Genomic DNA, 12385 nt, shown 5'->3' with positions numbered 1-12385 from the left:
AATCCTGCTCTTGTGTCTTGCCTAATTGCTTGTGTGGTGTAGTATGTACGGGAGAAGTGTTAGAGGGCCAACATGCATTCTTAATAACAAGCAGGATGTCTGCTAGCAGAGCTTATGCTAACAACAAATTAGCTATGAAGGAGCTCTTTATCACTAATCAGTACTTCTTATCACATTTTGGAGTAATTAGCTTTCATTGGACTTAACAGCAAACCAGCACATGCTTAATCATAGTTGCATTGTAATGCAAGAGAAATCATGAGTAAGAAAACTCATACGCTGAAGCAGTTCTTGCAGATCTAATGAACTAGGCAGCATGGGGAGCCGTGAACATGTGATTTTTGTTCAGGAGTGTGAATTGTATTGTGCTAAAGCTTAGTCACTTAAATACTATCTCGTGACAGGAGTTAGAGCTCCTAAACATGTTTGTGAACTAGATTTGTGGCAATAGGCTATTGTACCTGTACTGACTTGAAGATCATTCAGTTCTAGCCGCCTTCCAAGATTCAATTTGAAGTTCTGGTGTATCTTCAGCAAAATTAGCATTAGCCTTGCTCTCTACAGAATAGCAGGTCCTTTTCAAAGGAAAGGAGGAGACTCTAATGCTGCTGAAATGTTTAGTATTTTTTGCATCCCAGATATGTTCCCTGCATTTCTGAAGCATGTACCTGTTTGCAAACGTTTTTCTGTTCTGATGGATTCTGTTTCATCCGTCTCTGAAATTTCCTTTCATTCCTGATACCTACTGCTATGTCAGGTTTAAGGCATTTCTTATCTGAAATTTAACTTGACAAATTAGGCTGTCTCAATGAATATTTTATTATAGGCAAAGCCTTTTTAATCCTTCTGGAAGTGTATCTTCTGTCTGAAGGAGTTGCAGTGAGTTGAGTGGAGGAATGAGGACCAGATCTCATCTTGAATTAACCCCAGATTCAAAGGTATTTTTGGCACTCAGATGCCTAAGTTTTCAATGACTTAGCCTTAGTCCTATCTGAAAGGAGTTTAAGTTTACTGCCTTGAGGCAATTGCTGCCTTCTGTTTTCCCATGTTTTAGATGGGGATGATCAGCCCTTATCTGCATTACAGAGGATTACACCTTTTAGTTATGGCTACCCTTTTCTTATTCTCTGCGGCGTTTACCTTAGCCAGCCTATTCAAGTCCCACAAAAATAGATGAGAGGGCTAGAAGGGGGACCTCCTGGATTGAGATCCAGGCCCCAATATCTTGTGTCATGTTACAGTCGTCTCAAGGTTACAGAAGGGACTGTTGGGTTGTGCCCCAGTTTCTGCTCCTTCCTTCCCAGAGCAGAGCTGAAGCAATATTAAGACTGATCTTTCTTCCCCTCGCCTCCAGTCTCTGTAGCTCGCTGCTATGCCTGCGTCAGAGGTTTGGAAAGTTTCCCTTTCCCCCCTAAAGCAGAGTTTATCTGGTGCCCTTGCCCCTTTGTCCTCTGCCAAGAGACAAGATAAGAGTGATATGCAAACTCGCTAGCTAATAGCTGTCGATAGGGCAATGTGTTCCCTCTCCCAGCCTCATTACTTGGAGATCTTAATTGGCTCACGGCCAAGGTCTGAGCTGTAAATGGACCAGGCTGGGCTTCCTTGCCTGCAGAGGATCAGTTGGTAATGAGAGCCTCGTGGAAGGCCCCCACACCTCCTCTCCATGCTTGTTTGAACCCTCCTTCTTTGCAAGGCTAAATTCAGCTTCCTCTGAGGGCTTTGCAGAAGCAAAAACTATACCTGAAGCAATTCTTGTGCTCAGGAGGCCTCACTCTTTTTCTTTGCTGTTTCAGACTGCACTTGGTTCATACGCTTTTTGGCTCACTGGGGTGATCAGGGTAGACTAGTAAGAGGCTGTGTAAGGAAAATCACCTTCTCTCTGCCTGGGACAGTTTCTTTTGCAGTTGCGATCTGAACCACTTGCATGATTTGAAGCACAGTCTTCACTTGGCATGGTCCTTGTCTGCTTGTGCCTAAGAGCATTTCCACGTGCGTTTTTGTCCTCCTTGGAGCTGGCTGTTCTCATTGGCTTGTTCCCAGTGTAAGAAGCATGATGACTGCCTAGAAAGGACAAGCAGTCCAGGACAGATAGCATGTTTGCCCTACAAAAGGCCATGCAAAACTGGCACGTTGTTGTAGGAAGATAAGCTTGAGAACTTTCAGCCCAATTCACTAATGGAGTTTGGCTCTGTCCCTGCTGGACAATGAATTGAGCTAAACCGGTTAAACAGGAAAAGTTGAAGAGCTTGTGAGAGCTTTGAAGGTAAGTGAGATGATTAGTCTAGCCTGTAACCTAGATGGAATTTTTATCTGCATTGGCTAGTGAAATTGCTTGCTACTGCCATAACACTCTGTGTGGTGCAGTTTCAGGTGGTGTGGACCGAGTTATGTTAAAGAAGGATCTTTGCAGACCAGGCTGCCAGTCATTTAAAAAAAAAATACTTAATAGCTGGGATTGATTTGACTTTGTACCTTTTTTGAAGGCTGTGTTTTCTTGAATTCCCATAGAGAAGAAGTTCAGGAAAACTGTGTCCGCTGGAAAAAGAAATTCACCTTCGTGTGTAAAATGAGTGCCAACCCAGCCACAGGACTCCTGGACCCCTGCATCTGCCGAGTATCTGTCCGTAAGGTGAGCATCTAGCTGCTTATTCTGGCAGGCAGTACTGCCTGACAATATGTTTATTGGCATTAGTTCCTAGTTGCTTTTTTGGTGGCAAAAATTGCATAAAGAGTGGTAGGAAGGAAGGATTATTTGGGCTAGGGTGTAAACTGAAAGGAGTGCTTGGAGCCCCTGTCTCCAGCGAAGACGTTTGATGGAGGGTGGGAGGGACCAGGATGGTGGTACCCTTGAGAGACAGAGGTTTGTGAAACCCTGAGAGCAAATTCCAGTATTGATTAATGACTTTCCCCCTGTTTCCCCAGCACATATAATAGCTGCTTTTCCTGTTTGTTTTGTCTCCCATTATAGGAGCTGAAGGGCGGAAAAACCTACTCCAAGGTAAGAGCAAAGAAAGGGCAAATGGGGCAGAGCGATGATCAGTCTTGTGTTCTGTCAGTGCTTTACGTCTGTTAGAAACCAGTGGTTGAATGGTCAGAAAGCAGCGCAATTGCTGTGTGAAACAGCCTGGAGAAACAGTTTTCAGTTTAGGCCTGAGTTAAGTGATTTCCCCAAAAAACTGACTTGCTGGGACGGGATCCAGATTGCACTGGATGTGGATTTGAGAAGGGGGTTGGGAAGATGATCTGCGTGTCCTCAAACTTTGGGGAAGTTCTGAGTCAGATGTGAACTCTGGCTTCTGGCCACCCTTAGCTAATAAAGAAATACTGACTCCAGTTCTCTTCTCTGGAACGCAGTAACCAGCTGTGGTAGGTACCTCGCTGCATTGTGAGCACAAGCAGGAATTTGCTGCAGAAATCATTGCCTTCCAAAGCACAGGGGACCTTGAGGCAAAAACAAATTGATCAGCAGGGATGCTTATGCTTCCTTCCCCCATTTTCTTGTTCACGCCATGGGAGAGACAATGAGTTGGATGCCACCCTCTCTCCTCTGTGCTGGAACAAGAGACAATGTTAGCTTAAAAGCTGAGCTTGTGCAGAGCCTGAAACCATGTTTGTTTGAAAATGAGTTGCTGATGCTAGTTTCTAATAAACAGATGTTCAGGTCACACACAGCCTTGTAAGAATTTCTTCTAATCAGTATCCTTCCTGAGGCCATGGATGTAACAGGCTTTGTGGGGTGAACTGCACTCACTCCTACATACTGTCGTGCTGTCTGGGTTGAGGGCGGTGTTGCTGCCCACACCGTTCCCTTTCTGTGACTGATTAGGATGTGGGTCTCTGGGGCCATTAGCTTCTCTTTCACTAAATTCACACTGGGCGGGGGTTATTTCTCCATTCTGCAGAGCTGCCAGCCCAGGGAGGGATGTGCCTGTGAGACAGAGTAAATGCATCAGCCTGTTCCTCCTCCAATGTCTATCCTGAAACTTCCCTCAATATTTAGAAATGCAGAATTCAAAGAAGCCTGAAGACACATCTTCACGGTGGCGTTAACCTGAGCTATTATTCAGGCAGTGCTCTAACCTACTTCCCTTTTACTCAGTCTCCAGTTGAGTTTAGTGGCATTTTAAAAAAAAAGATCTAGTTGCTCCAACCCAGAATTAGAGGCCAAAACTCAAGTACTTGTCTTCTCTTGGGCTGGTATCTTGCTTGGTCTCCTGTTTTAAGAGGTGGGATAGCTCACTTGGATGTGATAGTCCTTCAGTGTCTTTCCACAGCTCCTTCTAGACAGGTAAGTTCTCCTGGAATTCAACAGAAGAGCACCTGAGCATTTTGGCAGCTCAGAGACCAGGCATGTCATCCCAGAGGGGGTAATTATGCATTGCAGTCTTGGCATCTGGACCAGACTCATCCAAATTCTTTTCCAGGCAGGTCTTCCAGGCAGAATCAAGCTACTTGGCATTCCTAACGTTTCTAGCAGAAGCTGACATTGTGTATTCATATAGGAGTAGCTTTAACATGGATCTATCTTCCCATTTCTAAACAATGAGTCCATCACCTTCTTAAGCTATACTCATTCAATTGAAATCACCTCTAATTATGGTAGTAGATGTAGAGGAAAATGCAACTTGTGAATGGCCTTTCTGATCCCCCTTTAGCAAGGACTAAGAGTGATTTAGCTGTTTGTGCTCAAAGTGACCCTATCTAGAAGTTGAATTTCCATAGACTTACTCACCTTTCAGTTTGACGTTAATGTCACTTCAGTGTCAGAGGTTATAGAGCGGGAGCCAACAGGAAGAACTGATAAAGCAGAAACTCTTTCCCTAAGCCGGAAGAAAACACCATCAGCTGGCTGGAAAACTGAGGAAACTATTCTGAAAGGTTTCATCTGAAAACATCCTTTTGTTAAGGGATCCTTCCTCCATCTACTGGGAGTCTGCTTCCTGAAAAAAGCTTCTGACCTCAGCATGCCGTATAGGTCACTGCAGCATTCTCCCACACTGTCTTCTGATCTCCGTCTTCTTACGGAGGGGGCCTTGGAGTGTGTTAGCGCTTTGGTGGAAGAAGCGACAGCTGAATCTGGGCCACTCTTATGCCACGTTGCTCTGCTGGTGTGGTCATGTCATGTCACCTCTGTCCTCCAACTCTGTTACGCTGAAGTCGAGGGCTATGCATTGCAGCTCCCTCTGTGGCTTTCTCTTGTCCTGTTTTTCTTTGAAAGAAAGAAAATCACTGTTTTTCCTCTGTCAGTGAATATTCAGCAAGCAACGTGCCCCTTGGCTAGAAGAGTTGCTATGAGATCGTGGAACATCTACAGCAAAGACTGGAAAACACTTGAGTTGCAGGAATTCTGAAGTAGGGGGAAAAAGGGGAGTGAAGTTAGGGGTTTTTTTTTTTTTCTTTCCTTCCTTCTTCTGTTCCTTCCTCCCCCACTTTTCCACTTTTTTTTTAATTTGCCATCAGCTCTTGTTCCCCTCTGGCAATGGTACTGCAGGAGCAGGTATCTTAATCTTGCTGCTGTCTCCCCCTGAATCATTTATCTAGTGCAGGCATGTCCTGGCTGTGGTTTAGACTTTTGCTTTGGAACAGTGGAAGCCAGAGTTCGTACAGGAGCCTGCGGTTTGTGTTGGAATTCCCTGCCAGTTGACAGAGCACCACGTTTCCTTAGCACTGTGCTACTGACTGAGGCTCACAGTTCAGTTGTATCAGCCAGGTATCACAGCAGGGCAAAATAAATGTACTGTCGTGCACAATACAGCAGCTAGCTCTGAGCTTTTTTCCCCCTTTAAGTTCTCTTGGTGTTTTCGCGGAAGCTGATCTGTCCGTAGAAGCGATGGAAGCTTTCTGTGCTTTTTCCAGACTGTTTGGTCAAATCTGGGGTACAGAATCTCTTTCTGATCCAATTAGATGAGACAACTGACTTTTCTCACTACAGCTCTGAGTGAAAGAAGCTGTAATTTATTCTGTGAGAAAAGGAATCAGAGAAACAAAGCTACTCTTCATTGTGCTCCTCTTTACTGCTGAGGCATCAACACCCTCTTTGGATTTGCCCGTCATCTTCAACTTCCTCTCCTCTTCCCTACTCGTTTTGTCTTGCATTTTCATGTACCTGGTTCCTTTGTTTTGTTATAGGAAAAAGCCCACAGCTAAATCTCTCCAAATATTTCTCTTCCCTTCTGCCTCTCAAGCGTACCACTTGCTCGTTAAACCCTCGAGGTGTTGAGGAAACTCTGCTGCAGGAGTCGCCCAGCCCAGCGGCTGCTGCGCGGCTCTGGAGTTTCACAACTGGATCGCCACACCTGGACTCACTTGCAGCTTGCTGTCCTGAACGTCTCCGTTTCGCTTCTCGGGACAGCGTCACTGTCGGCTGTAGCAATATCCTTTCGTCTCCTGGTTCACATGCTCCGGTGCATTCTGGGATGGCCCAATACAAAGAGTGCCTTATGTTTGCGTATGTGATTCTGTTTTTTCCACATCATTGACCTAGCGCCTTCCACGTCCTTGGTTATGCAACGGCTGCGGGCCGGTTAACGCTGTCCTGGCCAGAGCTACAACTGCATTTCCTTCCTCGGCCCAGGGCTTCCTGCAGGCTTCTGAATGTTCACCTGACTCGGGATTACCTGTGGGCTTTCCCATCCTCAAGTGTAAGGGGTCCTTGCAACCCCAACCGTGGGGCAGCCTGTACTGGCTCATGCTTCTGCCTGACCTCGCAGATGCACTGTCTTCCTTTGGTCTATGTGACACACTGTATTTCTCTATTGAATGATTATTTTTTCACCCTTCCTCTCCCCCATTGTTTTCTTGGCTACAGCTGGGCTTTGCTGATCTAAATCTGGCAGAATTTGCGGGCTCTGGATCCACTGTCCGTTGCTGCTTGCTGGAAGGATATGATACTAAGAACACCCGACAGGACAACTCCATCCTAAAGGTACAGCAGTCGGTACTGCCACAGCGGGAATCCTACTGTTGAGCTCAGAAAGATTGTTGCCAGAATGCAGTGCGAGGCCTGAAAGAAAATCCTGTTACGTACCAATATGGGACTTCTTAGCTACAAAACGGTTTGATTTTATGATGCTCATCTGATTTGGGAAGTTTCCTGTTATCAGAGTCGCTCTGATATTTTGGCCCATGCATTTGGCCAAGTGATGACCCTCAATAACACTTTTTTGTCAAAGAAAGCACGAACAGAAAAAAAGGGTCTGAAGTGCATTGTTAGGGCTGGCAGGGTGGTGTCCCACTGAGCTGCTGCAACGGGGAGGTAGTGATGCCAGTGCTTGGGGCAGGGGGGGAGATATCTTGCTAAATCCCCAAAGCTTTTTTTTCTTTTTTTTTGGAGAGGAACTAGATCTGCTTAATCTCTCCACTTAGACCTTGATCTCCTGGCCATGATGAAGTGACGAGCCTGCTGCAGCGCAGCTAATGACCTGCCTTGTTTCCTCTCTCTAGGTCACGATTGGGATGTCCCTGCTCTCGGGAGACCCCTGCTTCAAAACGTGAGTTTCTGGGTGCTTGTCCCGTTCTGGGGAGACGGGGACACCTGGTTCCTTTGCAGTTCTTTGTTGGAGGCTAATTGCTGGGAAGTAGGAGGAGATGTCCCTGGGATTGGGAAGTACCAGGAAAGGCTTGAAACTGGTTAGACTGTTGAATCAGCCAGAATAGCATAGCCAGCCTGTGCAATTGGTTTGTTCGTATTCTCTGCTCTGGTTTACCTAGCTATGAAAAAGAAGTGTCTGCTGCAGGGCTGGGGGGAGTCCTGACCCTGAATGTCAGAATCAGCGATAACATCTATGGGTGATAGGTGTGAGGGGTGACCTGCAAAGGTCTACTAAATTGTGTATCAGTTTTAACTACAGCTATATGAGATGAAGAAAAAATATTTTTCATACCTCCTTTTTAACCTTAAATCTGATTTCCCAATCCCTTGGATTCTGCCAAAGGACTGGGAAAGAAATGGTCATGCTTGGGTCAAGGTTTGGAAACTAATGGACATTGATAACAAACCCCAGTGTTTTAAATGAGTGGTAGAAACTCTCATAGTTCTGAGGTTGGTTGGTGACAAAACTTCAGTGACCTTGGAGAAGGGAAAGGTCAGGGAAGAAAAAGTCTTGGAAACGGATACATTTCAGCATTTGTGTAATAATATCATACAAGATAAAGATGTTGAATCAAAACAGCAGAAAAAATACTGCAACACCAAAACACTTTAATTCCCCTTTTCTTCCATAGGGACCTGGGCTCACAATTTATATTAATTAGCGGAGAAACTGCAATCATGTAACTTTATTTTAAAGCGTCACTATAAGAAAGAATAAATGCAGTTAAGCTATGAATGGGTTTTGTTGCTTTAGGAATTGTTAGGGAATCAGCTAACAAATATACTATCAAAATGCACCTTTATACTGCAGTATAAAGTAGCAAGACTTTGCAATCCAAGCCAGTCTGCCATAGTATGCTATAAACTGTGGACTATATACAGCAGGATTGTCATATACGGATATAAATATTTTGCATTGATTCCCAACAGTATAAAGGAAGAGGGCTTTACCTTAAGTTCATCTCTTGTAGAAGCAGTGTTCTGTACTAAAAGTTCTAATTTTAGGAGCTAGCTTAAATTGCATAAATTAACTTGCATTCTTGTTATAAAATGCTATTTAATTCTTATTCAATTTATTTTGTGAATGACTTTCCATAGTGCTGCAGCACTTTGAGACTTTCAAAGCCTAAATGCAGTGTCATCTAATTCTGAAAAATTTCTGCTTCAGAAGGAAGTTTAATAAGAAAGGTTTGAATATCTTAAACCGTAAGTTGGTTACAGTAACAGATGTTTTAAATCTAGGTTACTAGGATGTCTGACAATAAATAATAAATACCTGTTGCACTTCCACTATGAAAGAAAGCTCCACATTTGAAATGCCTGAAAGTTATGTGGCATCGAATATAAATATCAATTTAATATAAGTGGGGTCAGTCTGAAAGTCAAACCACTTTATTTTCTTACAGGATTTTTTTGTAGTCATCCCCATTTTTTCTTTATATGTTGATGGTAAATGTCTTAAAGTTGAAGCTTTGCATGTAGAATAACCCCTGATCAGTAGAGCTTTTGAGAAATGACACTCATTAGAGCGTTAGGCGGGAATTAAACTGTGCTGGAAAGTTAGTCCGGATTGTGCTCGCTGAGCGCTTACTTTCCGCCGCGCTCTAATGGCCCTTCTGCTCCTGGGTATCGTAAGGAGGGGAGAGCAGCCTGTTCGCCTGACCCGACAGACACACAGGCTTCTCCGGCAGCTGCTGCTGGAGCAGTTTGCTTAAGACTAAGCGCCTTATTAACCTGTGAAGCAAAACCCCCAAAGTACCCAGGTGCATATAAATCACTGATAACATGGTTAGGGAACTTTTTTCCCTGGGGAAGGCATGCTGTGGGTTTTCTGAAACCTTTACAGCAGTTTTGCTACCCGTATGAAATGTTTTTAGCGCTGTGTTCTTTCTCCCAAAATACTGAAAGATCCTCTAACATCTTCCTTCATTCACCTCAGAGCTCTAAGTGAGACAAATAAAAGTTGTTCTTTCTCACTCCTCACTTAAAAAGCATAGTATAATCAGTTAGTTACAGTTCAGACTTCAGGCTACAGGAAAGTTAGGGTTCCAACAGGAATATTAACTTTGCCACGCTGCACATGACATGGCTTCTACCCAAAAACACTTCTGGAGGAAGGGAGGGAGTTCCAGGCACTTGCAGTTCTGTCCTGGAGTCAGCATTTACAAAGGGATGTTGAGAGCACGCAGAATAACCAGAAAAAATAATTTTGACAGCTAGAAAAACACTTTAGTCTCACTGAAAGGGGGTTTACTCTCCAGCTGAAAAATGGAAAGGTTATTTGATCATTGTAAAAGTACTCATGGGTGTGTTGTGGTCGCTGGGATAAAAGGCTTTTTTGATCTAAGTCAGAAAGGTGTAATGAAAGGGCGCTGGAATTTAGAGCTAGACAAAAGCAAATTGGTTCCTGTTTGTGAGGCCACTGGAACATGTGCTGGGGAAGGGCAGCTCTTGATTTTTCTTGAGGATTCTGCAGTCTGAGAGGTTAAGAGCCTGTGGTCTTGTATAAATGATTGGAGGTCCCTTTTTGCCTTAATTTACCTTGGAGACTTGCTTTTCCTCTTAATCAAAGTTCATAAAATGCTAACTCGGTCGTCCAGATGCATTATGAGGTAGAGAAGATCCAAACCTTGCATGTAGGAAAGCCACAGCAAATATCATGCCGTGCTGCTAGTCGCAGAACGCTGCCAGCTTGCCTCCTGCCTCGCAAAGGGCAGGGTGCCGGCAGGATTGCGGGGGGACCCTCTTTATAGGCCCCAGTGGAAAGTACCAGTGTGGTTGGGCGATTCCCGGCCCCTGCCTAACAGTTTGTAACGTTCTTCACTTTTGATTACAGGCCTCCTTCCACCGCTAAATCCATCACCATACCGGGACAGGACTCCACCCTGCAGCTGACCTGTAAGGGTGAGGGAACCACAAGCAGCAACAGCAGTTCAGCCACTATTGGCTCTCTCCGTCAGACCAAGCCAAGACCTACCATTCTCAGCTCGGGTATGATTGCCCATCCTGGAGGCTCATGCAATGCTTGGCTGTGCCTGGACTCTCTTTTGTTTTTCCCCAGCAGCTGCAAGCACAGAAATTCTTTAATTTTCCATGTTTTCCCACTCCCCTCCTCACCCTTCTACCCATTAACAAAATTAAAAAAACCAAAACCATCTATTAAATGTAATTGTGGAGAGGAAGCATGAATCTTTGCAGCATGCATACTTCTGTTACTGGAGACAAAGCAGTTTGTTCTTGTTGCTGAAGATTTAATAATTCATATATTGCACTCATTCCTGCTTTCTCTTGTTTTTAGTGACACTTAACATTGTTCTCCGCTCAGCTATTCTGTTGCTCAGGCTTATCTTCTAGAAGAGTTCCTCTGCAGGTTTTAGTGGTTGGTTTGAGAGCTAATGGCCTTGTTCCAGCTGCTGATGCAGAGTTCTTTGGCTTCTGTACGAGCCCATTTTCAAGGGCACTGTATTTTCCCATAGCTTTTTTCCCCCAGCAGAGTCCAAATGTGCAAGCAGATAGATACACACTGCGTCAAAATAACGCTCTAGTCACATCACCTCTGTGACTTAGCACAGTGTGCAAGTGTTCTTAATAAACCTGGCTAATATGTTACGCTCGTGCAGTCTTAGATAAACTTTCAGAAAGAGAGCACAGGCTGGAGCGATGGCAAGGAGCAGAGGCAATGCTGAGGTTTCTGTACCAAACTCAGATGCAATTAGAATGGTATGGAGTCTCTCGTGAGTGATAGGGGAAATGTAATAACAGGAGAAGCACCCAAATGGAAGGTGTAATACTTTACTGCCAGTGGCCTTTCTTTGCTTTTTTATTCTTAGCTTAATGCTTTTAACTACAGATAGCTTCAGAGCTTCAAACATTACCTATCTTTCTAGATTCTTCCTAGGGCTTGTAAATTCAGGCACTGGATGCTAGAGTTAGTGCTAAGCTTGATAGAGAAGCTTGTTGCTATCTTCCATACTCACCACAGCTGTTTCTAAGCTCTATGCTAGCCTGTACAGCAAGGCTCTGCCAACAGGCTTGCCATTTCCTTAATCTGGTGTCCCAAGATAAGCCTCCAGTCTGAGGCAGGGGGCAATGTGCTGACTTGGTTACAGTATAACTAAAGTGCCCTGTTGTTTCTTGGCAGGTGTCCCGGAAGAACCAGATCAGAATCTGTCCAGTCCAGAGGAAGTCTTCCACTCAGGGCACTCGCGAAACTCTAGCTATGCCAGCCAGCAGTCCAAAATCTCTGGTAATCATTGATTCATGAGGCTCTACCATCAGCAGCCTCATTCTTTTTACTCTCCTGCAACAAGCTCTTCTGAGAGTGATATGCAGCCATGTCTCTCACTCAGCTTTGTAATCTGACTTCTGAGTTTCTGGTTTTGTGACTACATATGAGTTCCTAGATCTATGCATAAACCTAAGTCTATGGGAGCAGAAATGCTGGTCTGAAGCTGCCTGCCTGTTAACTGTGCTGCTGGCAGGGGGTGTAGATCTGTTTTGTGATCACTCTGTATCTGCAGGTTACAGCACGGAGCACTCCCGTTCTTCCAGTATGTCCGACTTGACCCATCGCCGGAATACCTCCACCAGCAGCAGTGCATCTGGAGGGCTCAGTATGACAGTGGAGTGTCCTGAGGGAGAGCGGGATCACAAACTAGAGAAGCCACCTCGGCCCCCGAGACCAGCCCTTCTGCTGGATAGACCCTCCCGGTATGTAACTGGAGCAAAGCCCCTTCTCTGGGAAGGCACAATTGAAAGTACAAAGACTCCTTTGTCTTCAAGCAGCAGTAAATT

The 12385-nt window shown here is 44.8% G+C and overlaps 1 protein-coding gene across 3 annotated transcripts in view; it reads left to right on the top strand.

Annotated features, from left to right (window-relative positions):
- Positions 1–12385, top strand: part of FAM102A (family with sequence similarity 102 member A) — a 39716-nt gene that overhangs the window by 19707 nt on the left and 7624 nt on the right. For all 3 annotated transcript variants that reach the window (XM_026059649.1, XM_026059650.1, XM_026059652.1), the window contains 7 exons: positions 2509–2629; positions 2969–2998; positions 6809–6925; positions 7444–7490; positions 10428–10582; positions 11733–11837; positions 12112–12301. In XM_026059649.1, the coding sequence (XP_025915434.1) occupies positions 2509–2629; positions 2969–2998; positions 6809–6925; positions 7444–7490; positions 10428–10582; positions 11733–11837; positions 12112–12301 (765 nt within the window). The remainder of the gene's footprint in view (positions 1–2508; positions 2630–2968; positions 2999–6808; positions 6926–7443; positions 7491–10427; positions 10583–11732; positions 11838–12111; positions 12302–12385) is intronic.

The sequence above is a fragment of the Apteryx rowi genome, unplaced genomic scaffold (genome assembly GCF_003343035.1).
Source record: "Apteryx rowi isolate R43461 unplaced genomic scaffold, aptRow1 scaffold_16, whole genome shotgun sequence".
Taxonomy (NCBI): Eukaryota; Metazoa; Chordata; class Aves; order Apterygiformes; family Apterygidae; genus Apteryx; species Apteryx rowi.
This window is presented reverse-complemented; position numbering and strand designations above follow the sequence as displayed.